Below are 24,853 nucleotides of genomic sequence, written 5' to 3'. Positions count from 1 at the left end.
CCACAGTGCTTTGCGCACCACCGCCTCCCTTCTGCACCCGCCCCGCCTCAAGTCGCCGGCGGAGCCAAGCTTTCCCTGTCGCGGTGGTTTCGGCTCACGGAGATTTCCGTTAGCTTCCCTCGTAGCCTTGACGTCCCGCTCCCGGCTCGTGTCTTTCCCATACACCGTCATTTTCACTGGAACTTTCGTACCAAGCTAATTTTGGCTCTCTGAGGCTTCCGTCTAGTCTCCCATCGTGCTCTGCGCCGCTGCTAGGCAACGGGACAGCATGGTGCCTGGCGTGGAAGGGGAAGGCGTAGACTGAACCGGTGGGGCGGGACTCCGAGGGAGGAGGTGGGCGGGGTCTTCTGGGAGAGGTGGCCGGGGGCCAGAGCCTCGGAGCATTTTCGCAATCTCAGCGTTGTCCCTAGTGGCGCAGAACAGAGCGCTTTGGTCTCTGCTTTAACCCGCGCAGTCGCGCACCACTGACACTGGAGTCCCTCCCCTTTTTTTTTTTTTTTATCTTCTTTTTGGCTCGGAACTCAATGGAGATTTTCTTTCAGTTTTACTTCACCGATGTCCATCTTTAATCTTATTCCCCCTCACAACTTTGTGATAATCGTATTGAGGATAAATGTTATCTAAAACTTTGTTGTTGTTGTTGTTGTTGTTGTTTTAATGCCAGCTATTTTATTAGGACCGCTGTAATACTGGCGATATCGAGAGACGCCTGATGAGACTTCGGGGCTCAGTTTGGACTGGTCCGGCACTGAAAGGGCGAGAAGCATCTGATTGTAAGAATAATGCATCATATTCGCATTCTCATTCAAAAACCCGTGTTAAAGTTGTAGTTCTTAATTCATTAAGTAATTCATCGTACATATTCTCCATCAAAATCATTACGGAGTTTTACATTTCCAGTGACGTTTTAAGTTACATAACTTTTGTATTAAATACAGAAAAATTCTGAGAACTAATGTTGGAGTCTTTCTTTCTTTCTTTGCTTGTCTCTTTTCTTAAAACATGTTCCAAGATTTGTTTTCCTACTTTGCATGAAGACACAATTACAAGGAAATATTTCCCTATTGGGAGGAAAAAAACACAACCCACCAACAAGGCAAATAGGATGATGAATGGCGCTGAGGGATTGTTGTGGTGGAAAGAGCTTTGCCCTTAGAACAGGCCTGGTTTAAAGACATCAGAAGCCTTAGTCCAGCCACTATTTAGCTGGAACTGGTGTTGTCAGACATCTTGATCTAGGAGAGAAACCAGAAATCTGAATATTATGGACCATTTCAGTTTCAAGATACTGGCTCAAAATGCTTGCCAAGCTAAATAAGTCATAGGCCAGGTGCAACCCAGGCCAATAGTTTCATATTTCTGATTTAAATGATAAGCTGTTTAGAAGAGGGAGTCTGTTTATTGCTGTTCTTCAGGCCCCAAACAGGTTCTCTCACATATTTGGTAGTCAATAAAGTGTTGACTAGAAGAGGAAATTGACAGTGTCCTTAAAAAGTTAATAAGGAGACCGGTGAGATGGTTCAGTGCATAACGACACTTTGTACCAAGCTGAGGACCTGAGCAGTCTCTGGGCTCACGAAAGAATGAGCTCCTGCTGGCCCTCACATGTGTACCGTGGCACCTGTGCCCACAAAATAGATGAATAAAATGCAATTATATGTTAAAAGGAATAAGGTAGTTGTAGGGACTGCATAACTTTTTAAAAAGGGGATTGATTAGTGTGTGTGTGTGTAATGTATGTACTTATGTGTGTATGAGTATGGATATTCATGTGCCATGCTGCTGTGGAGGTCAGACCTTAAGTGTTGGTCTTTGCTTTTTACCTTAAGACAGGATCTCCTTTTTGCTGTTTACATCATCAGATGCCAGGCTAGTTAGTTCATAAGCTTCAAGAGATTCTCAAAGCTCTGCTTTCTATTTTATGGTAGGAGCAAAGGGATTACAGATGTGCTACTGTGCCTGGCTTCTTATGGGTTCTGGGCATGGAATTCAGGTCCTCATGCCTTGCCCTCCAAATGCTTTTAGCTACTGAGGGCAAAGCCTGATAATATTTATCAAGCACTTGTTATATGTCATACATAAAAAAATTGTATCTTATTTGATACTTTTACAATTTTTGCTTTTTTTTTTTTTTGAGACAGGGTTTCTCTGGCAGTCCTGGAACTTGCTCTGTAGACCAGGCTGGCCTTGAACTCCCAGAGATCTGCCTGTCTCTGCCTCCCCAGGACCGGGATTAAAGGCGTGTGCCACCATGCCCAGCCATGCTTCTACAATTTTATACAAATAGTTTAAATTTTTTTGAGGTCATAATATAATTACATCATTTTTCCCTTCCCTTTCCTCTCTCAAAAATTCCCATGTAGTCCCCTGTTCTTTTAAATTTATGACCTTTTTTCTTTGTTTTATGTATATACATATATGTATGTATGCTCCTACAATGTAAAAAAATAATTTTATTTTTTGAGATCATAATATAATATAATTACATCATTTTCCTCTTCCTTTCTCCATACCCTTTCATGTAAGCCCCCTTTCTCTTTTCCAAATTCATGGTCTCTTTCTCTTTGTTATATATATATGTGTGTGTGTGTGTGTGTGTGTGTATAAATACATATATACTCTTATACACACATAAATACAATCTGCTCAGTCTGAATAATGTTATTTGTATGTTTTCAGGGCTGACCATTTGGTACTGAATAACCAATTGGTATGCTCTTCCTTGGGTAGACTGTTTCTTCAGATCTCCACACTCCTTAGTTGCCTGTGGTTCTTTGTCTAGGCTTGAGGCCTCATGAGAGTTTCTTCTTCTCTGATAGCATGTCTATTAATGTTGTCTTTGTTCAGCTCATGTTTAGACAGTCATGTTGGTGGGACTTCGTGGGTATAGCTTCTGGGTACCAGGCTTTCTTTTTTGGGCCACCAACCAGTTCCCAAATCATGACATGGAGACTCCTTATTAGTTATGAATGCTTGGCCTAGCTTAGGCTCATTTCTTTCTTTCTTTCTTTCTTTTTTTTTTTTTGGTTTTGATCCGCTTGCCTCTGCCTCCCAAGTGCTGGGATTAAAGGCGTGCGTCGCCGCCGCCGCCGCCGCCGCCGCCGCCGCCGCCGCCACCACCACCCAGCTGCTTAGGCTCATTTCTGGCTACCCCTTTTAACTTAGCCTGTTTCTCTTTATCTACCTTTGCCTCGGGGCCTTTTACCTTTCTTCCTTCTGAACAGCTTACTTTCACTGTTTCTCGTGTCTGGCTGGTGGCCCTGGGTGTGGCCCTCTCTTTCTCCCTCCTTCTCTTCTCTCTTATTTAGACTCCTCCTCCTATTTATTCTCTCTGCCTGTCAGCCCCACCTATCCCTCTCCTGCCTAGCTATTGGCTGTTCAATTTTTTATTAGACCAATCAGGTGCCTTAGGCAGGCAAGGTGAAACAAATGCAACACATCTTTACATAATTAAACAAATGCAGCACAAACAACTGTAACATGTTAAACAAATGCAGCACAAACAACTGTAACACATCCTTACATCATTAAAGTAATATTCGGCAGCTTGAACAAATGTAACACATCGTTGCCCAGTTAAAATAATATTCCACAACACTTCTGACATTTGTTTGTTTGTTTTGGAGACAGGGTTTCTCTGTGTAACAGCTCTGGTTGTTCTGGAACTCACTTTGTAGACAAGGCTGGCCTCGAACTCACAGAGCTCCCTCCACCTGCCTCTGCCTCCTGAGAGCTAGGGTTAAAGGCGTGTTCCACCACCATCCCAGCTTCTGACATTTCTAGGAGACACAATCTCACAGCAAAACCCCTGCTCCTCTGGTCCCCTCTTCCACAATGGTCCCTGAGCCTTAGGTATAAGAACTGTATTGTAGATGTACCAGCTGGGACTGGGCTCTTTAACTCTGCATTTTGATTGGATGTAGTTTTCTGTAATGGTCTCTGTCTGTTGCAAAGAGAAGTTTCCTTCGGAGGGGTGTAAGGACAAATATTTAGAGTATTGTTAGGGATTATGCTGGTTTAGTAAATTGGTGGTTGTAGGTTCTCCTCCAAGATCCATAGCTTCCCTAGCCCTAGGTAGTTGACAAGATTTCCAGTGCCGGGCATGGTCTCCCACTTGTTAAGTGGGTCTTCAGTCTTATTAGAGAGCTGCTGGTTACCACCAAGATATGCATGCCTCTATTTCACCCTTAGAGTTCTGGAGCCACGTCAGTCACTGATGTGGCTCACAGACAGCACTGGTTGCTTCTCTCCTTTGGAAGTGTTCGTGGCACCTCTGGTACCACAAGAGCTAGTCCTTGGGGAGGAGGCTTTCAGGTGAATCTGAGCCCTGTGTCTGGAGTGTATTATGTCTTCAGTAATAGGGACTTAGCTTCCACCTTTGGGGGGCAACTGGGGACAATAGCCATAGCCTATAATGTTTTGGGAGTCTCTTGAAAAACCCTGACCAACAACTAACAAGAGGGTTGCTCATACCCAGTGTTGTGGTTTTGGGTTGATGGTCTGTGGCTCTCCGAGGGAGCACTCTCAGCCCAGAAGGGAAAAATCGCACTTCAACTCAATATGTCTATTTATATACTGACTTACACGAATTATAGGGATTTTTAGGTAGATAGTTGAAAGTTTAATTCCTGCTGGGCATGGTGGTGTGCGCCTTTAATTCCAGCACTCGGGAGGCAGAGGCAGGCTGATCTCTGTGAGTTCGAGGCCAGCCTGATCTACAGAGTTAGAATCCAGGACAGCCAGAGATACACAGAGAAACCTTGTCTTGAAACTGCACCCCCACAAAAAAAAAAAAAAGACAAAAGAGGATGATTCCTTATGACTTTTTCAGAATCCTACTGCTATTTTATCATCCTTCCTCCTTCAGTATTTATCTCTCTGCTTCCTAGTCAGAGCCCCTCATTTTCCCCATTTCCCCCTTCAGATCACGTGTGCCCTGCTAGTCCCCTCTCCTTTTCTTGAATTGTTGATGTGTGCATGTGTGTATGTTCCTACAATGAAAGTTTTAGAATTTATTTTATGTGTAGTGGTGTCGCCCTGGATGTATAAGTACCACACACATAAAGTGCCTGTGGAGGTCAGAAGAGGGTGTGCAATCCTTTGGAACTGGTTTTATACAAGGCTGTGAACCATCATGTGGGTGCTGGGAATTAAACCCAGGTTCCCTGGAAGAGCGGCCATTTCTCTTAACTGCTGAGCCAGCTCTCCAGTCCTCTTACAATCTTATGTGGGATCCCCATTCTCTTTCATCAGGAAATGGCCTGAGAAGGGTGAGGTTACTTGGTCAAGGCCACACAGCCAGTAGATGAAAAGTCAGTGGTCTCTGAAGCAACATCAGGCTGTCTGATTTGCAGTCAGAGCAAGGCCATTCATGAGTAGGGGTATTTTCTGATGATCATAGCATTTTGAAAAGTGATAAACGCCTTCTAAAGGCTTGAGCCACCTAAATGGCACTTCTGTGATTTCACTACTTTTAAGTTTTTATTGTTGGTTTCTTTTTGAGATGGGAGTCTCACTATATATCCTTGGCTGGCCTGAAACTTGTTATGTAGATTATACTGGCCTTGAATTCATAGAGATCCATCTGCCTCTTCCTCCTAGAATGCTGGAATTAAAGTTGTACGCCTGTCTCTACGGGTTGTAATTTTCAAAGATGGTGGCATTTTGTAATGATAAATGAAGGGGGAAAGGAAAGGATGCTGATATTTACTTTTTCATTGTGTGTGTGTGTATGTGTGTGTGTGTGTGCGCGCGCAGGTTATGTTTGATCATACAGATGTATCTAGAATCCAGAAGTCAACATTGAGTGTCTTCCTTAACCACTCCTCCACCTTATTTTTTGAATTTCAGGGTCTCTCACTGAACTTGGAGATGGCTGGTGCAGTTAGACTAGCTGGCCAACAAGCCCTGGGATCCGTGCCCCCCCCCCAGCACTGAGGTTATAGATGTACAGTGCCATGCCTGGCTGTTTTGTGGGTGCTGTGGAGCTGAACTCAGGTCCTCAGGCTTGTACTTCCACAGCTACCGAGTCAGCTCCCCAGTCCTGGTTTTTTCCATTTTTAATACTTACTATTTTTTCTATCTGCATACATAATGTGTGTATGTATGGAGGCCAGAGGACAGCTTGCAGGAGTCAGTTCTCTCCTTCCACCACCTGGGTTTTGGGGGATCATCGACCTCATATTGTTAGGCTTGCTGGCAAATGCTTTTACTCACTGAGCCATTTCCCTGGCCCTACTTCTGTTTGTGAGACAGAGATCCTGCACTATAGCCAAAGATGGCTCATAACACGTTGTGTAGCCTAGGCTGACTTCAGATTCCTATTAACCCTCTTACCTCAGCCTCCTGAGCTGCTGGGATTACATGTATGAGCATTTGGCTCTGATATTTATTTTGAATTATTTGAACAACATTTTTTTGTCTGTTTTCTCTTCTTTGAGATGACAGGGTCTCAGTATGTAGACCAGGCTGGCCCCAAACTCACAGAGATCCACCTCCATTTGCCTCCTGAGTGCTGGGATTTAAGGTGTGCACCGCCACGGCTGGCCTAAAGCGAGTTTTTGAATGTCTGTAAACTGACTACTGTTGTTCCTGAAACAGACTTGTCATTTTACAGATGAGAGACTGAGGCAGAGTGGGAAAGTCTCCCGTCACTCACTCAGCTGCACAGGGCCAATCAGAGGGGCTTTTGAAGACGGTCCCCCGAACTTGCCTGGTGACTCTACTACCTTCCCACTTGCTTGTTTTCAGTTCTCTGTTTGTGTGTGGCCAGGTTTTACTCAATAGACAGTTTATGGTTTATTTCAAGTTGAGATCTGGACTGCATGGCTGTCCAACGTGTAACAATAACAACCCCTAAGTGTGTGGCTGCTAATTCTCCAGAGGGCTAAAGTGCTGCAAGATTGGCTTTTGTCTTAAACCATCCATAGCTATGAACTTGCCAAATGAGGACCAGTGGGACGAAACCACCTGTGGCTCGGCAGTTTGTCAGCATCCACAATGCTGGACATCTCTCCGACGGATTGAGAGGGGCCATCCTAGGATCCTGGACTCATCCAGCAAATCTCCCCGCGAAGTTGAAGGTACGTTGGCTAGCCTCTGGTGTCTTCTTCACCGAGTCCTTATCCTGTTTTTGTTTGGTTCCATTTCCGCAGGCAGCAGGTTACACGTTTTATTCTGGTCCAATTTATCAGATAAACTCCCGTCACTCACCATTGTAAATATCATGGATACCTGCTTGTGGTCCAAGCAGAGGGTGGTTCAGCGACCACGATCAGAATTTACCTTCCCTAAGGAGCGGTCTTTACTGTGGAAACCAACCTGCAGGCGTCATGGCAGGTAAGTGACCTTGGAATCTTTCCTTAGCAAACTGTGTCTCCAAACCCGAGGTGTGCATTTCTCTCATCCACACAGATGACTCTGAGAAGTCTGGGGATGTAGCTCAGTGATAAGACCCCTTTGCTCAGCACCTACGAGGCTCTGAGTCTGATCCCAGTGTTACCAAAAACAAGACAGCAAAATGGAACCTACCCAAAGTTAAGTGAGTAGTAAACAGGGAGAGGAGAGTCCAAAGGGAACGGCCACACGTGTGTTCCAGGAGCAGAGTGAGTGGGCTGTAGTGGTTTGCCCAGGTGAAGTACCGTTGCTGGGATGGTTTAACTAGTGAAATTCAGTGTCACAGGATTCTGCAGGCAAGAAGGCTGAGATCAAGGAGTTCGTATTTTTTTCCTAGGCCCCTCTCCCAGGAGATGACATCTTGTCCTTCAGTCTTCTTTGTGTGTCTGAACCCTAATCTCATTTTATAAACATACTAATCCTATTGGATAAGGACCCACCCACTCACAGGACCTCATCTCATTTTAGTTATCTCTTTAAAGAGTCTGTCTCTAAATATAATCACATTCTAAAGTACTGGGGTTAGAAACTCAGCAAATGAATTTTAGGTTTGGGGCACAACTTAGCTGCTAATGGGGCCACTTTATCAGCTTCTGAAGGTCATCAGAGGACAGCGGCCACACGTGCTGCCTGCCTGCCTGCCTCCCTGCCTCCCTCCCTCCCTCCCTGCCTGCCTGCCTCCCTGTCTACCTGCCTGCCTCCCTCCCTCTCTCCCTTCCTTCCTTTTCTTTCTTTTTTTCTTGACAGGGTCTCTTCATAGTTTCAGCTGTCCTGGAACTCACTAAATAGATCGGGCTAGTCTTGAACTCACAGTGATCTTCCTGTCTCTGCTTCCCATGTGCTGGGATTAAAGGCATGTGCCACCATGCCTGGTTCATGTTGTCTTATTTTTTTTAGTTTTAGATATGAAACTACTTGTAAGCTCCTAGTGGCTTTTTTTGTTTAATCTCTTGCAAAGTCTAGGCACCCAATTTTGCCAAAACATGAAATTGCAGTTCTGTGGAAACCTCAGCTTTTAAAATTCAAAGACCTCACTGCCCAGAGTCCAAGCACTAATGGCTGCCCTTGAAGTGGTTTCTTTTCTCTAGTCCATGTAAGCAAGCTGGTGATTTTTCTTAGTCTTCTGGGAGTATAGGAGGGACTAGGACTACTTTCTGATTCTCTGGGACCTGAGCCCTGAGAAAGCAGCATCAGCATCCAGCCAGGACCTGCACTGGGCCCCACATCTGCACCCAGGCACACTTGTGCTCCCATTAGGGCCCATGTGTCAGCTGCAGGTAGCCCCTTAGCAGTCAGCTCCCGTTCCATCTGTTCCTTCTCTGTTCTTGCTGTCCACCTCTGCCTCTGTCCTGGACTGTTCGCGCACAACCTTGAGTGTGGGCTTCTGCTCTCTTGCCTCTTCTCTGACACTTTTGCACTAGTACCAAGATTGAGCTCCTAGGACGAACGCTTTGCCCATCTCCTCACTCAATTCATTCCTCCGCATCTGCTCATTCTAGAGCTGTCCCTTCTGTTCTGCTGCACTCCTCTCTGGTCATGGTCCTCGCTCTCTGATGTCAACTTTTTCTGGATTTTCGATGGTGACTTGCTGCTGTCTCTAACACTTTGCCCATGTGGTCTTCCCAACCTTAAAGGCTCCCTTCCCTCTGCCCTGCTTCATTAAATGCCTGGGGTGTCTTAGACTGCCACAGGAGGGCCTGAATTCCTGATGGACCTCACCTTCTGTGTCTCTTTCTTGTTCAGTAGGTTCCAGCCATATTGTCCTTTCTGTCTGTCACATCCTCCACACTTCCCACCCCACAGCTCAGGCACCTACACTGTGCTTCCTAGACTGGTGTTTTACAGTCCACCACTGCCGACACTCTGGGTCAGATAGTTATTTTCGGGGTCTGTGCTGTGTGTCATTGGTCACTGAGCTTCCTTGCTGTCTACCCACCGCAGGCCAGTACCACCTCACCTGCAGCTGTGACGTCACACCCATCCATCCGTTGTCAGCTGTCCCTGGGGGGCGGAGTTGCCCGTCTGAGAACGTCGCCTTGGATGCTCCCGCAGCTAGTCCTTCCTTGTCCTCCAGTCTGAAGTGAAGAATTGCCTTTTCACAGAGATGAGCACCTCGTTTAAAAGTTCCCGTATACACCCTGACCATCCTTTGACTTGGCCTCTTTGGCCTCGCATCCTGCTCTGAGAAGCCTTTTATTCCTTTGTTTGCCTTGTTGCCACAAAACTCAGCTCTCACTTCAAAGGGAATGCAAACTGGCCATGGTGGAACCCTCTTTAATCCCAGCACTCAGGAGGCAGAAGCAGGCAGATCTCTGTGAGTTGGAGGCCAGCCTGGTCTACAAAGTGAGATCCAGGAAAGCTGGGGCTACACGGAGAAACCCTGTCTCAAATCACAACAACAAAAAGAAATATAAAATCATTCATTCATTCATTCTTGAACCAAATCTCGGTGACCTTGGCCTGAAATGCAGAGGTTACAGAAAGTAGGAGAGCACTCTCTCTGTCACAGGTCTCAGATGGGACTTGATGACATTCTTACTTAGCTCTTGGGTGGGTGAAGACTAAGGATCGGTTAATCCATCTCAAAAGGTTTCACCTGATGGTGACAGCGTGTTAGGTCAGACACAGAGCCGAACAACAGATGGTTATAAAAGGAGTGAAAGCTAGCCAAGAGAATTTGGTTCTGGACCTGTGACAGGCTAACTCTCCACAATCACAGTCGGTCATTCAACCTCACAGACTTTAATATAGATACGGCTTTGGGAGTGAGAGTCGGGACATCACTTCACAGGATCCTGTCATTAGAATGTCAGTGCTGGGAGCTGGAGAGGTGGAGTAATGGCGAAGAGCACAGGCTGCCCTTCCGGAAGGCCCAGGATAGCCTTCCGTTCTATTCCTTCCCGTGTCTCCAACAGTACATGGCCCGAGTGGAAGCTCGGGTTTCTGGTGAATGAGTGAATATGGCGTCCTCCACTGTCAAGCTTGAGTTTTACCTCTTACCACTCTCCCCGTGTGCAGATTCTTGCCAGTTCTTCCAGCAGTGGCTGCTCCCGCCATGCTTATGGATGTGTTCCAGTCCTACGTCCTCTTTGCTCACCTGCATTTGAAGCCCTTTTGAAAGCAGGAGTCACAGCCTCCTTTGTTTAGTCACATATGCAGCTCACAGATCTGTTTTTAGTGGGGGTCACCAGGCTGGGTTCTGGGGATACAACAGGGTTTTGTTTATCTCATGGAAATAAGACAGTGTCTGTGCTCAGAGGCTTTCATCTTAGCTGGGTATTGATTACCCATAATCTGGGGATTTTGCTACGTCCGGCGTGGGATATCTGAGGGAAAAAAAAAAAATCAACGTATGCTATGCTCTTATGTCTGTTAACTTTATTCCTCTAAGACAAAATTCTATCAATACAGCTACAACTCATCGGGGAATTAAGGGCAGGAATAACTCTAGATGCACCAAGCTCCTTAGCTGTCTGCTTTATTTCTCTGGGGTGAAATTCTGTCTCCATAGCTTCAGTTCCCTCTCATAGTCCTGCTGACGACTAAGCTCTTATGCTTCCCACCTCGTCTTCATCTTCTGCTTCTTCTTCCTCCATCCTACTTTCTCTCTATTCCTAGCTCAAGAGTTCTGCCTTACCATCTACATTACCTCTGTGTTCTTCTCTTCTCCTTGGTCATGCCCTTCTCTCTGTCTACAGAAAATGCCTGCTTTTTTCTCTCTGACCTCAGGAATGTTCCTCCACCCTACCTTCTACCTCTTTTGTTCTCAGTCAATTGCTCTGGAGAGCCACTAGGCCTCAAGGCATCATTTGCACAAGAAGCAAAGCTATGCCTCTCCAGCCAGCTGTCTGTCTCCTAGGCTCAGTGGGGGAGTTAGTTACCTAGAAGTTCAGCAGGTCTGGGGAGCTGAACTGTTAGCCAAATGGTCTGGAAATATTTGGGCACGCAAGAATTTCATAGCAGAAGATAGCTGAAATATTAAAGGCTGGTTAGCACCAAATATTCATAATAAATGGCTTGCCTTTGGACAGACCCTTGGCTAGTCAAAGTATAGCTTTAAATACAGCTGAATCTCTGTAATAGATTCTTGTGGCTCGCCACAGCTGGGGAGACAAAGATACCAGCAGTCCTGGGTGTCCAGTGTGGAGTGACCTAAAAGGACTGCTGTTCCAGGCTATGGAAGCACAGGGAAGATTTCCTAACCTAGAGCCCTGTCACCTGCCCAGGGAACAGTGATCCCTGGCCTGAAATTGAGCAGCATATTGAAGGGGGAGGCTTGCATGTGGGAAGCTGGCAGGGAGAAAACTCTAAACTATAGAGATGGGCAGCAGTAGTGCACCCCTTTAATCCCAGCACTGGGAGGCAGAGCCAGATGGATCTCTGTGAGTTCGAGGCCAGCCTGGTCTACAGAGCGAGATCCAGGACAGGCACCAAAACTGCACGAAGAAATGCTGTCTCAAAAAACCAAAACCAAAACAAAACAAAACAAAAACAAAAAAACTATAGGACTGGGGCCTGAAAGTGAGAGGACATTCTTTGAGAGCTTGGAACACAGAGCAGGAATGATGTGGGCTCAGAGGTAAGGCTGAACTGTAGAAAATGTCAGTGGAAAGTAAGGTCTCTCAACTGAGACTTCATAAGTCAGGATGGATGGAGTCTTTGTTTGCATACCTCCATATTACTCTTTCTTAAAATTAAGGAACTTATTTTTAAGTAATATGTCTTAAAAATAAGGAACAAATGATATGAAAACATTACAGGTTCTCTAGCTCTCTGTCTGTCTGTCTGTCTGTCTGTCTCTCTCTCTCTCTCTGTCTATGTTTTTTTTGAGACAGGGTCTTACTATGCAGCCCTGGCTAGCCTCGAATCACAAAGGTCTGCTTCCTTCTGCCTCCCAAGTGCTAAAATGAAAGGCTTGCACCTCTGTGCCCAGCCTTAATAAGCCTAAAGAAATTGTCTTTACTGTGTGTGTGTGTGTGTGTGTGTGTGTGTGTGTGTGTGTACAAGCATGTGGGCATGACACTGCACATGTGGAGGTCGAAAGACTGTTTTGGAGAGTGGGTTCTGTCTTTCCAGTATGGGGATCAGGGGTCACGGGGAGGTTACCAGGCTTGTACAGAAAGTGCTTTTACCCTTGAGCCATCTTGCTGGCCCATACTACACTGTTATTTAAGGTGCTGTACTCATTTTCCTATAGTTAGAGAGGCACAGGCTATGCATTGAGTTTGACGACATACCTAGTTATAAAGTGCAGTATACAGCCGGGCGGTGGTGGCGCACACCTTTATCCAGCACTCGGAGCAGAGCCAGCGATCTCTGTGAGTTCGAGCAGCTGGCTACCAAGTGAGTCCAGAAGGCGCAAAGCTACACAGAAACCCTGTCTCGAAAAAAAAAAAAAAAAAAAAAAAAATAAAGTGCAGTATACAATGTCCGTGTATACTGGTTTTTCGAGACAGGGTTTCGCTGTGTAGCTTTGCGCCTTTTCTGGAACTCACTCGGTAGCCCAGGTTGGCCTCAAACTCACAGAGATCCACCTGGCTCTGCCTCCCGAGTGCTGGGATTAAAGGCGTGCGCCACCACCGCCCGGGCTATTTGATTAGTATTAAATCCCAGGCCTTCGTAGTAAGTAGATGGGTTTTCTTCAGAGCATGAACTTTGCTATTCCATTGGCTTTTTTCCTCTTTGACTCTGTTTCATACTTGGAACTCGTATCTTCCAGGTCTCCGAAGGCTTTACGTGACAAAGGTGTAACTAGCCTTTCTAGTCCTCCTACAGTAAGTCACAGTTTTAAATGCTGATTCCTCTATATTTTCTCTTTATTAGTGGGAATATTTTGCTTTTGACATTATTCTTTTAAGAAAATTTTTATTCTCTGTGTATGGTTGTTTTTGCCTATATGTCTATGACCCATGTGTATGCCTGGTACCTTCCAAAGCCTGAAGAGGGCATTGGATCCCCTGAAGGTGGAGTTAGAGATGGTCGTGAGTCACCATCTGGGTGCTGGGAATTGGACCTGGGTCTTATTTCCTGAACCATCTCTCCAGCCCCAGCATCATGGAATGAGAAGGATACAAGCTGTCCTTATATAGAACATGCTCAGCTTTTAAGTAAACATTCTCATTTCATAAACAGAGAATTCAAATTGCTGAAATGTCAGGCTTAAAATTGGCCTTAAGGTCATCTAGTCTGATGACTCTGACTTTAAAAACTGTGATCCATGGTTAGACATGGATTTTATATACATGTATAAAAATGTCATAATGAAACCCATTATTTTATATGCCAACTAAAAATGTTAGATTTTGCAGTCAAAAAGAGCATAAAATAATCTTTCCCTTCACCAGAGGAGAAGTATTCTGATATTTTCTGTCCTGTTTTTTCTCTCTCCCCTCTCTTTCTTGTTTTTTTTTTTAAGATAGGGTCTCATTATATATCCCTGGATAGTTTGGTTTGGAACTTGCTATGTATATCATGCTGGCCTGGAACTTACAGAGATCCCCCTGCCTCTACCTCTCCCAGTCAGTCAGTTCTGATCAGCAGACAAGACTTTATTTTTAGTAACTTTGAAACAAATCTTAAATGGAATATGGGCTAGATGATTCATAGGATTTCTTTGAGCCCTAGTGCTGTGTGACTGATCTCAGGGGTGGGAGAAATTAGCATGTTAACTCATATGGATTCCTGTAATTAGAGACAGAGTGAAACTAAAGGAAGAAACCTTGATGACCTGTGCTCAGTATGTCCCCAGTTCCAAAATGTGGGTTGTATTACCTGCAGGGAATCCAAGTCTTTGCATGGAGTGGCAGAATAAGTAGAGTTCTTGTAGGGTTGCCTCCAGACATCCTCATGTGAGATGGGCCTTCCTAAATTCTACACTAATGTCAGGAGAAGCAGGGAATGTTACTGTTGAAAACTTCTACCCCTTGAGAACTCGCACTTGTACTGATATCCGATGCAGGAGGGGTTTTTAAAAAACAATTTCCTGAATCATCAAATGTTTTGGTGACTGTAACAACACAGCATTTGGTCTGAGGCCCCAGCCTCCTGCTGGTGCTCAGGACCAGTCCGTTGCTCACCTTTATCTAGCTTTCAGTGTTGAATCTGAATGAGGCAAAACTCCCTTTTTCCGAAGATGTTGGAAACTTGGTGGTAACCTGGGTGCCAGAAGAAACAGAGAAGAACATAAGGTGAGCATCCTGTCTGAAACTTAGAAGCCTTGATGGCCATACTCTTTAAATCCCTGTGGTCTTCTGCAGACTCTTTTGTCGTCTCCCTTTTAGCCACCTCATTGCAGGCAGCAGCTGGCCAGACGCAGAAGGTGGTCCAGGTTTGCCTCTGCCTCTTACCACATTGGACTTCGTTGTAATGACGCTGTGAGATGCCTGCTGTGGGAATTCTCCATGGGAGTAAAGAGCGCATAAGAGAGCCCAGTTTATTTACACTTCTCTATTGTATTTGTACATGCACACATGTGTGCGCCACAGCACAGGTGTAGTGGCCGGAAGACAACTTGCTGAAGCAGTTGGCCATGGGGGGCGTGACTTTCCACTTATAAACAAAACAACAACAAAACATTAGTTTATTAGTTGGGGGAGCATGCCACGGTGCCCTTGCAGAAGTCACAGGCTGACTTAGGAGGATCAGAGGACAACTCGCAGAAGTCGGTCCTCTCCTTCCCTTTCACCAGGTGGGTTCCAGGGACCAAGCTCAGCTCCTCAGGCTTGGTGACGGCATCTTTACCTGCTGAGCCATCCTGCTGCTCCTCTTCCCCAAGCTGCATTTGTGATGTGGTTTAAGAAACAAGTGCTGGGCCCTGAGATGGCTTAGCAGGTAAGGACACTTCCCACCAAGCCCGGTGGCCTGACTTTGACCCCTGGAACCCACATGGTAGAAAGAGAAAGCTGACTCTTCCAAGTTGTCAGCTGATCCCTACAAGAGCACCGTGGCATGTGTAGTTCCAGCCCCTGAAATAAATACATGGGAAACCCCCTTTCACTTACGAAGAAACACACTCGGGTTTGGTTTGGTTTGGTTTTTCCTCACAAATGAGTAGAAGAGCCCTCAGAGAAACATATGGAATTTTGATGTCAACCCTGAGGCCTAGGGCATCGAGAGAGAATGAACAGCATATACGCCTTTCACATAAGCAGAGGGAAGGCCCGAAGGCTTGTTAGCGCTGCATCTGTAGGAAAGGTGCTTTTCTTTGACAGTCACTGAGGTTTTCAATTCTTGCTAAGTGACTGAATTCATTTTATCAATCTTAAGAGTTTCTTTTCCACTTTCTCTTTGTGCCCAAATTTGTATATGTGTGTGTGTGTGTGTGTGTGTGTGTGTGTGTGTGTGTGTGTGATGTCACCAACAAGAGCCATAAACATTCTTTTTCTTTCATGTACAAGAGTCATAGAGGCAGGTTGGCCAGGGACAGAATGGTAGTTGAATGAAAGAAATGGAAACTGTGTAGCTTACCGCCACGCCCATGCTTGTCATTCACAAATATCCTTAGCACTTCCATTTAAAACGTCTGGGGATGAGTGCTGGTTTTTCTTATTTCAAGCTCAGTTGGAAAGACACCTCCTTTTTTTTTTTCCAGCTGGCCTGGGAAGAAGAGAAAGAAACCGAGAGAGGTGAGTTCCATGCTCTGTCCCTTGAAGTGATTCTGTAGGTTGATGCTTTTTCCTTTGAGGGTTTTCCAACCCTGTCTCACAAAATCTGTAAAGGAAACCCTTTCTTTAGGAGTAGCTACAGACATCTTCAGACCCGTCCCTATCTAGTCTCTGTAGGAAGGTAAGGAATACTTTGAAGAGAGGAAACAGGAAGCAGTGGCTATCAAGGGGACCTCTGTCAGTTCAAAGCTAATCCCCAGTGCGATGGGATAGCATTCCAGTGGACCAGGAGTAATTCAGATCTGGGCTCCCAACCCCAAGACTGCCTTTACGGTCAATGTGATCTTATATCCCTGGAAGTAGTTCCTGCTCCATTTCCTTCATTGACCATTTCCCACTTTCTCTTTGGCACCTAATTGGATGGTTATTGTTAGTTTGTTCAGTGGATAAGTGCATGTCCTCTCCAGAAAAGCAAACTGACCCTGGCTTGATCTCATTGGAACAGCATATTAGAAGGCCAACAAGGGAAAGACGGGTGTCTTTCATGGAGGAGACGAGGTGGGAAAACTTGAAGTAGGTCTGTGTGTTACTTTTTGGGTTGTTGCTGCCCCCCAAATACACGAGCAGGCGACTTCACAGGTGAAAAGATTTATGCTGTCTCGAGTTTCAGAGGGTTCACACCACAGAGATGCTTGGCCTCAGGTGCCTGGGCAGAATACTGGGACAGAACAGTCTGTGGCAGAGGCTGTTCAGCTCTCGGCAGACTGGGTGCAAGGGGGAGTGAGGCAGAGGCTAGGGAGATGGAGCCCCTAGGGCCAGCCTCCAGCCTCCTGCTGCTGCTGGCCGGCTCCACACCCCTTTACCGTGTCCCAACTACGCCATCATATTAGGAACCCATCAAGGGACTAATCCACTCATTACGTCAGTGGCCTCATGGTCTGATTATTTCTGCAGTCCCTACAGGCACACCCAGAAGGTGCTTTGCTAATCTCTTTAACGTTTTTTATCAGTTGTGGTTATTATCTGTGCCTGTGTAAACACATGTACCATGGTATGGGTGTAGAGGTGAGAGGACAACTCTTTTTTTATAAAAAATAATTTATTTAAATTTATTTTATGTACACTGGTGTGAAAGGTGTCAGCTCCCCTGGCACTGGAGTTACAGACAGTTGTGAGCTGCCATGTGGGTGCTGGGAATTGAACCCAGGTGAGAGGACAACTCTTGAGAGCTGCTTCTTTCCATTGTGGGTTCCAGATTGTGCAGCAGTGTTTTTACCCACTGAGCCCCGTCACCTGCCGCCCTCAGTTGTTTTTTTAATTTGATTTATTTATATTTTATGTATGAGTGCTCTGCACATATGCCTGCAGGCCAGAAGAGGGCGTCAGATCCTATTACAGATGGTTATGAGCCACCCAAAGCTCTTAATCCCCAAGCCCTCTCTCCTTCTTCATCTCAGTCGTTTTTGTTTGTTTTTTGCTTTTTGAATTCAATCAAATTGACACTCACAGTCTGGAAATAAGGAGTTTCAGGCGTCAGGGTGGAATATTGGTGGGAAGAAACAAGACTTGAGGAGAATGTTTTCAGAGAGAATGTTTTCCCTTGCATTGTTTTTGTTTCAGAAAACCAAGCCATCTCTGTATTTCTCTGGAAGACAGTATGCCTCGACATACTCGAGAAGTCCAGGGGTGATTGTACCTCCTCCCTCTCCAGTACACTTTTTTGACCCATTAAGTTCCCAAGTCATACCCCTATGGGCCCAGGTCGACATGCTTCCCCGGGATCTGCTGGAGGAGTGGTGAGTATCATGGAGTCAGTGGGGAGAGACAGAGTCCTGCTTCCTATTGAAGCTGAAAAGGGCGAACACATGTGCTTTGAGAACAGGGGGCGATCTAGGATCCTGCTTGTTTGGATTACCAACAGGCAGGGTGACAGTCACCACCGCCATTCCTCAGCACTGGGCTCCTGGCTAAGCACAGTGCGTGGACTCTCTAACTCCTGTCCCCCTGGAGATTTCCCGGAGATTAGTTGTGGACATTTGTCCATTTGAGGAGCAGAATGGTGTATGTGGTTTGGAATGTGACAACCTTTGAATGACACATTGAAACTTAACTGGCTTTGTTAGTTATTGGTAACTTATTTAGCTTTTTTCTACCTAGCTTTCCTCATCTGCAAAATGAGGAGGAGGATAATATCTTGGGAACTGTAAGGGGTTAGTGGTATAAAGAAAGCACAGGAGTCTGGCATAGAGTCAGCCCTTAATAGGCCCAGCTGTGGTCGTCATAGCTGAGGGGAGGTGTTACCGAGGAGGCCCGCGCACGCCTTTGGGAGCCAAAGTGGACATTTCTTTAGATGTGAGCCCCTTTTCTTTCTCGTTAGTGCCGCTCTCTGGGAAGAGCTGACTGGGAAGCTGCTCACTGTCTGCATGTCTCTGCCCCTTTAGCTTTTTGGCACATGAGAAAACCATGACTAGTCCTAAGGTGAAGATAGAGTTGACCAAGATGAGAAAGAATCTCCCCACAGAAAAGAGCCGACCAGACAGCGCTATCTCCTCTAAGATGTATCTAACTATACACCGCATCACCCTGCAAGTAAGAACCATGGCGCCTCAGAGGAGAAGACGGCCTACAAGGAGGTCAAGCCATCTGTCTTGAAGAGAGGAGGCGTTGGTTATCTGTCCACTCTTCATTCTGCCCTGCTGCTCTGGACCCAGGCTTTGCAGAGCAGAGAGCTGGATTGTGTGGAAGTGAAAGCCAGGAGAGGGGGAGGGGAAGGGGAGCAACCCTGGGTCTTCTGGACTCTGTTTCCCACTCATGTCCCTTCCTCCTCGGACCTTGGTGCAAAGCCACTGCCGAACCCCGTTTCTCAGAACACCTTTATAGACGAGGTGAATACAAGTGCTTGGGGCAGAGAGAGACCCCCAGAAGAACTTGGTTCATTTTTTCTTCTGGCAGAGACCGTCGCTGCGGTACCCTGAACATCTGAGGAAGCTGCAGTACAACCTGAAGAGAAGGGAAGGGTCTCCCGGGCCTGACTCTTCAGGTACCGTCTTTTCCTCTGTCCGGCACAGGGCTCTCATGTCACTTGGTCCCTGTTCAGTTGTATCCACAGTCACCAGGATCAGGTGGAGGACCCAGGAGACCCCAGTTTTAGAGCAGCTTCTTGCTTGGTCCTGGCCAGGGAAGGAGAGTCCCCACTGTGGGCCAGGTCACAGTCAGTAGTCTGGCAGGTGTGGACTCTCAGCGGGGAGGACTGAGCTGGCCTCTCTGCTTCCCAGGTTTCAGGAAGCAGCCGCAGAGGAAGATGAAAACCTCTACTAAGAAACAGGTAGAGTAGGGAGGGAAGCCTCTTGGATGTGGGTGCAGTGAGGGCTGGGAAGGGGTGCCTAAGAGGAGGGGTCCTTCCCTGGCTGTCGGTTGTTGATATGACATTACTATCCTGTAGTCATTTTAAGTTCTTTCTTTTTGCCAAAGTTTTCTTTGCTTCCAAAAGTCCCAATTCAGTTCCCTGTGTTGGTTTCAGGAGGCTAAGAAGGAAGCCCAGATTGATGCGGAGGTCCGGCGCAGTATGAGTAAGTCGACATTTATAACCCTCCCTCTGCTTAGTCGGTGATAGCATCCCAGGATGTAGCGAAGGGCAGCAGTCAAACACTTTTCTCAGGCATTCAGAATTGTTCTGGAAATGCTCAATCTGTCCGGCAGGTCTACCCTGAGTCATCCATGAACTAAGTAGTTACTAAACAAGCAGGTTAGGCTGTATGTCTGCTTCACATGGGCATTTGAGAAATGACTGACTCATAGTTGTATTTTCTTCAGGTCTTGTTTTAAAAAGTACAGAGTGAGAATCAGGTGTCGGGATACCTGCCTCTACCAGTATATCACAGGCTGGGGGTCGCGCGCGTGTGGGGGGGATTGGAAGTTCAAGGGTTACGTAGACAGATCCTGTCTCTCAAGAGCCCTCTGGTTTCCTCACAAAAAGCTGGAGAGTTCTGGGGCTCAGTGGGCAATCAGCACGGTGTATCAACAGTAACCAGTACTCAACAGGCGGCCATTTTGACTGGTGTTCGTGTTGAAATCCAGAACAGTACCTATCTTTTTGGAGCTCTGATCTCTGGAGCCCTGCCTGCCTGACATCTCAGCTTGAATGCAGAGTAGGAAGGGTCAAGGAAGACTCTTCTAGAATCTTATAAGATTGTTCTGCCTCGCTCAGACTGGGCATTGCTGGCTTTACTCGGCAAACAACTGAATTCTCAGAATTTGCTGTGGAATCTGGGGTCCTGAGAGGGCTCAGGTGCGATGTCCCTGAGAAGGCTGCTGTCTTCCTGCTTTGCTTCACATCCCACTGTTTTCTGGTGTCAGTGCTGTCCATAAGCCTGAAGGTCTACAAAGGGTTCTGACCTCCATGGAGGAAGTAGAAGAGGCTGAGGCTCAGGGTAGGAGGAGATTTGTCCAAGGTGAGTTCCTTTCTAGGACGATCATTCCCACAGTTCTCTTCTGGTTCCTTTTGTGCTTCTTCCTGATGCTCCCTACAAGAGCTGTGTTGCTTGGGTGACTGGTGTGCCTCTCTTGAGTTATGGTCTCCGAGCGGTGGTCTGTCCTCCCCAAGTTGAGATGGGCTTTTCAGAAAAGATGATTTGTGAATTGGGTCACAAACATGTGGGGTTCCTGATGTGGGAGAAGAAATCCTGGAATTGAGAGTAGCTTGGGAAGATGCGTCTTGCTTAGTGACCTCTTAGTGTGGCTGTGAGGGTTTAAGGGAGAATGTGGAGAGAGGGGCCTACGTAAGACTCTCTGCACTATATTTTCCCTTTATGTCCCAGGTCAGTAGGTTCACCCTGACCGCACACTGAAGCCAAGCGAGAAGCTTTTAAGACTTAACACCCAGCCTGGATCCCTCATGTTTTAGATCATAGTTTCTGGAATTGGGGCCCAATGTCCATTAAAGCTTTTCAATGTGGCCAGTGTGAAGCTTAGATGAGAACCAGTGCTTGGGATCAACAGAACTGTTCTGTTTAGCAGAACCCTTGGGAGTTGTTTGTTTAGAGGAGGGTGAGAAAGAGAGAATGGGTGCATTCAGGGTATGGTTGGGAAAAGAGTGTGTGTGAAAGGAACAGCCAAGGCCTGGATTCAGAAACTAACATGGGTCTGTTGGGGGTATCCCCAGAGGAGGGCAAGACACATTCTCAAACTAGGGGTAGCAATGGAAAGAAACAGAGTTAGCAGCTTCTTGATTCTTTTGGAAACAGGCTCTCACTGTGTAGCCCAGGCTGGCCTGGAACTTACTGGTAGATCAGGTTGACCTCAAGCTCTTGATCTCTGTTCCTTCGCTTCTCAGTGCTGGGAGGACAGGAGTGCCAGGCCTGGCTTAGCTAAGATCCAGGGTCTTTTGCTGCTGATCATTGCAGGGATCTGCTGTGCACCTCTTGCAGGAGTCCTGGGTCGCTCCGTCTCTGTGTGTCTTCTCTTTTATTGACCAGTTTTGAATACAAGTTACATACACTATTGCTTCCTTCCTGCAGTTTTCAGTTGTTCCTCCCTGGTGTTTGCTCTTGCCTTTCCTACGATGTGAGACTTGGCTTTTTGTTTCAGAATTGGTTTGCCCTCTTTGATCACCTTTAGCCTGGTGACAACACCTTGCTGGGGCAAGTACCCACATGGGCAGTTATGGCACTAGCTTTTAACTGTTCTGCTTATTCAATGTAGATGACACATTTCTTCCTGAAAACCTAGACTGCTTTGAGGACTTTGGAAATGTCCTCGTATAACATGAACTTCACTACCCTTTTGATGGGCATAGATTGAGCATTACACTTGAGCTCTTTGGAAAGAGGGGGAGACACAATCTTCCCCTGAATGTGCCAAGGGGCATTGAAATGCCCTTTATGGTTTTGCTTCAGGCAGAAGTCATAAAGGGATTGGACTTAATTTGATGCCTGCCACTCCAGCAATGGCCACAAGGGGGCCTGCCTCCCCTTTTTAAATTTAAATTTTATTTTATGTTTATGGGTGTTTGGCACGCATATCTGCAGACCATGTGCAAGTGGTGCCTGAGGAAGCCAGAAGAAGGCATTGGATCCCCTGGGGTTTCAGTGTATATTCTGGGAATTGAACTCAGGTCCTCTAGAAGAACAGTCAGTCCTCTTAACCACTGAGCCATCTCTCCAGCCCTCTTTCCACTCGTTTTTTTTTTTTTTTTTTTTTTTTTTTGAGGCAGGGTCTCACTGTGTAGTCCCAGCTGGCCTGAAACTCGATATGTAGATAAGGGTGAGCTGGAACTCACAGAGATCCACCTTCCTCTGCCTCCTGAGTGTTGTGTGCCTCACCAGTGCTGGCACTGGGTCTCTTCTAGTCTCTAGCAGACATGGTTACAACCTAGGTAAAACAGGATCATGGAACTTAGAAGGCTTTACATGGGTATGCATATTTTGAAACATCTCATGGAAACTCATAAATATGTATAATATTTTTAATGCATCATTTATAAAAACAAAGACATCCCTTGACAAAAATGGAATTCAGAAGACCTAACTCCCTTTCATCTACCACCAAGGCCTTATCTTCTCCTGAATAGGGAGTTACCCTAGGGGTCAACTATAAGTCCAACTATGGGACACGAAATGCCAATAAGAGGACTGAACCTACCTTCTGTTACTAGGTCAGATAATCCCATCAGTAGATGAAGCTGAGCAAAATCTGGAGGAGCAGGAAGAGGAGGCAAAAAAAGCCTTTGGGAAACATGTAAGTGTGTATGCCTCAAGGCCTCTGCTGGGATCCAGTTCAGTAATCTCTTACTGCGAATTTATATAGCAAACTACCCCAAAATACAAGAAGAGGTGGTCTAGTCAGTTAGTTTTTTTTTTTTTTCTTAAGACAGGACCTTGTTACGTAGCCCAGTAGCCTAGAACTTGCAATGTAGCTCAGGATGACTTCAGACTTGATCTTCCTGCCTTAGCCTCCAGAGGACTGTGATCATAAGCTCCTGCCACCATGCCTAACCCATGGTGTGTTGTTTCTAATACGTCTGGGTTGACTGGACAATCATTCTTCTCCTACTTGAGATCAGTCCGTGCCACTGGGAGGAGGCTGTTAGCCAAGTTGCCTATGCTCTCGTCTATGATTTCTCTCTATGTGATCTATTGGTGCTTATTGAGAGACTAGCCATTTTCTATCTTTTAAAAATACATTTATTTTATGTGTGTATTATTTCTTGAGAGAAAGACAGAGAGAGACAGAAACAGACAGAGATAGAGACAGAGACAGAGAAAGTGTATCATATATGTGCAGTGGCCACAAGAGGGCACCAGATCACTGGGAACTGGAATTGGAATTGTGAGTGGCAATTTGCTTCCTGATAGGGGTGCTAGGAACTTAAACACTGCAAGAGCAACATTTATTCTTCACTGCTGAGCCATCTCTCAGTGTTTTTCTTTTTTTTTGTCTAGTCATTCCTTAAGTGATGGAATTAGAGCTAAAACATTTATTGGTCAAAGAAGCCAGCATTTCATTTCAATTCCCAGGTTGAAAATAGACCACATTTCTTGACGAGGGCAGTGGCAGTCTGGACAGCCATCTCCAGAGTCAGGCTTCCCTTGGTTGATTTCTGGAAATGGGGAGAAGTGGGCCCTGGCTTATCTGAGTGGCCTGGAAAGCAAGGACTGTGTAATATAGGCTTGTCTGGGGCTCTTTATCCTGTCTTAATGTTACTTTCCCCAATAAAAGTGTCCTAGAAAGTTCTTTTAGTTTACTGAGGTCCACATTCACATTTCTTCTGCTTACCCCAATGAATTTAGGCTTCCGTAGAGGAAACATCGGATTATGACCTCAGCAGCTACTACACAGACTACTCTTCCTTTCCAGAGAGTAAGTGCCTGAGAATGGGACTGACTCTGTGCTAGCCAGGATAGCTGACTTTCTGGGGTGGGGGGGGGACGGGGGACGGGGGACGGACGGGACGACAGGGATTGGGTGTGTGTGTGAGCACAGCCCTTATGCTTTGGAGAGGTCCTAAAGAGAGCCAGTCTTTTCTAAATGTCTCTTGTCATAGTTATTTGGGAGAAATCAGCCATGCAGTTAATGGTTGGGTCTTCTTTTAGGCCCTGTTATATATGAGCCGGTTTATGAAGACGCTGGTGACGTGGATGAGACTATGGTGGGAATGATGACTTCCAGCCAAAACAGTAGTCCCAGGAGTGTGTCTGGAAGTATGGACAAAGGCAGCTGGAACCCTGACCTCAAACTGCTGAGGATTCTTCAGGCCCATGTTGAGGAAGATGAGAACCATCTTTCTAGGGCCAGAGTGAGGCATCTCTGGATGCTTAGGCTGGAGATGTCACATGGGGCAACCTTAGCTGGAACAGTTCTTGGTATTCTGAGGACAACAACCTTGGACGTAGGATAGAAAAGAGACTTGTTCTCTGGATTCCTTCAGCAGGACAAGGACTCAGAGACCCTGCTTTCTTCATTTGCTTCTTACCTCCAAAATGAGTGAGAAAAAAGCCCTAAACCTGCTCAATATAGGAAGATTTTCCAGGGCAGAGTATTTCCACGATTAAACACAATCCCTTCTATCGAAAGACTTGTGCTCTATTTCCAGGAAGAGAGGAGGTAGTGCTTCCTTGTGTCTATTTTCTGGGTCCCCTTTATTTCTCTTCTGAAATCTTTGTAGTGATGGGAAGCTGGATTCAGCTGTGGGAACCTCTATAATATCCCTAAGTGCTGCTCTCATTCCCTGGAGATGGCTTCCTTTGGTGATGGGGCCTGCACCATTATCAGGTGGTAGTCACTGGGTGGTACTCCCACCTTCAAGTTCATCTTATCTACAGATAGTTCAGTATGGATCTCTAAAAGAAAAGTGCAGA

The 24,853-nt window shown here is 46.1% G+C and overlaps 1 protein-coding gene across 2 annotated transcripts; it reads left to right on the top strand.

The window, feature by feature from the left end:
• The first annotated feature begins 69 nt into the window (after positions 1-69).
• On the top strand, positions 70-24,568 carry C2H9orf43 (chromosome 2 C9orf43 homolog). 2 transcript variants are annotated; one of them, XM_037202606.1, is made up of 15 exons: positions 70-308; positions 677-773; positions 6,930-7,082; positions 7,194-7,338; positions 13,115-13,169; positions 14,482-14,582; positions 15,986-16,019; positions 17,619-17,794; positions 18,440-18,587; positions 18,951-19,038; positions 19,274-19,323; positions 19,519-19,567; positions 22,651-22,733; positions 23,786-23,855; positions 24,089-24,568. In XM_037202606.1, the coding sequence occupies exons 2-15, from the start codon at positions 713-715 to the stop codon at positions 24,391-24,393; spliced, it is 1,518 nt and encodes a 505-aa protein (XP_037058501.1). In that variant the 5' UTR covers positions 70-308; positions 677-712; the 3' UTR covers positions 24,394-24,568. The 2 variants fall into 2 exon arrangements, with proteins under 2 accessions (XP_037058501.1, XP_028713861.1); XM_028858028.2 differs by having other exon boundaries at positions 665-773.
• Positions 24,569-24,853: the final 285 nt, after the last annotated feature.

This window comes from Peromyscus leucopus, chromosome 2 (genome assembly GCF_004664715.2).
Source record: "Peromyscus leucopus breed LL Stock chromosome 2, UCI_PerLeu_2.1, whole genome shotgun sequence".
Classification (NCBI taxonomy): domain Eukaryota; kingdom Metazoa; phylum Chordata; class Mammalia; order Rodentia; family Cricetidae; genus Peromyscus; species Peromyscus leucopus.
This window is presented reverse-complemented; position numbering and strand designations above follow the sequence as displayed.

What these genes read in the sequence shown, in the direction of transcription:
- C2H9orf43 (XM_037202606.1), top strand. Translation starts at nt 713, where the DNA reads ATGAGACTTCGGGGCTCAGTTTGGACTGGTCCGGCACTGAAAGGGCGA. An exon ending in TACACCGCATCACCCTGCAA is followed by an intron (nt 18,588 to 18,950) that starts GTAAGAACCATG and finishes TTCTTCTGGCAG; the next exon opens with AGACCGTCGCTGCGGTACCC. An exon ending in GGAGGTCCGGCGCAGTATGA is followed by an intron (nt 19,568 to 22,650) that starts GTAAGTCGACAT and finishes TTCTGTTACTAG; the next exon opens with GTCAGATAATCCCATCAGTA.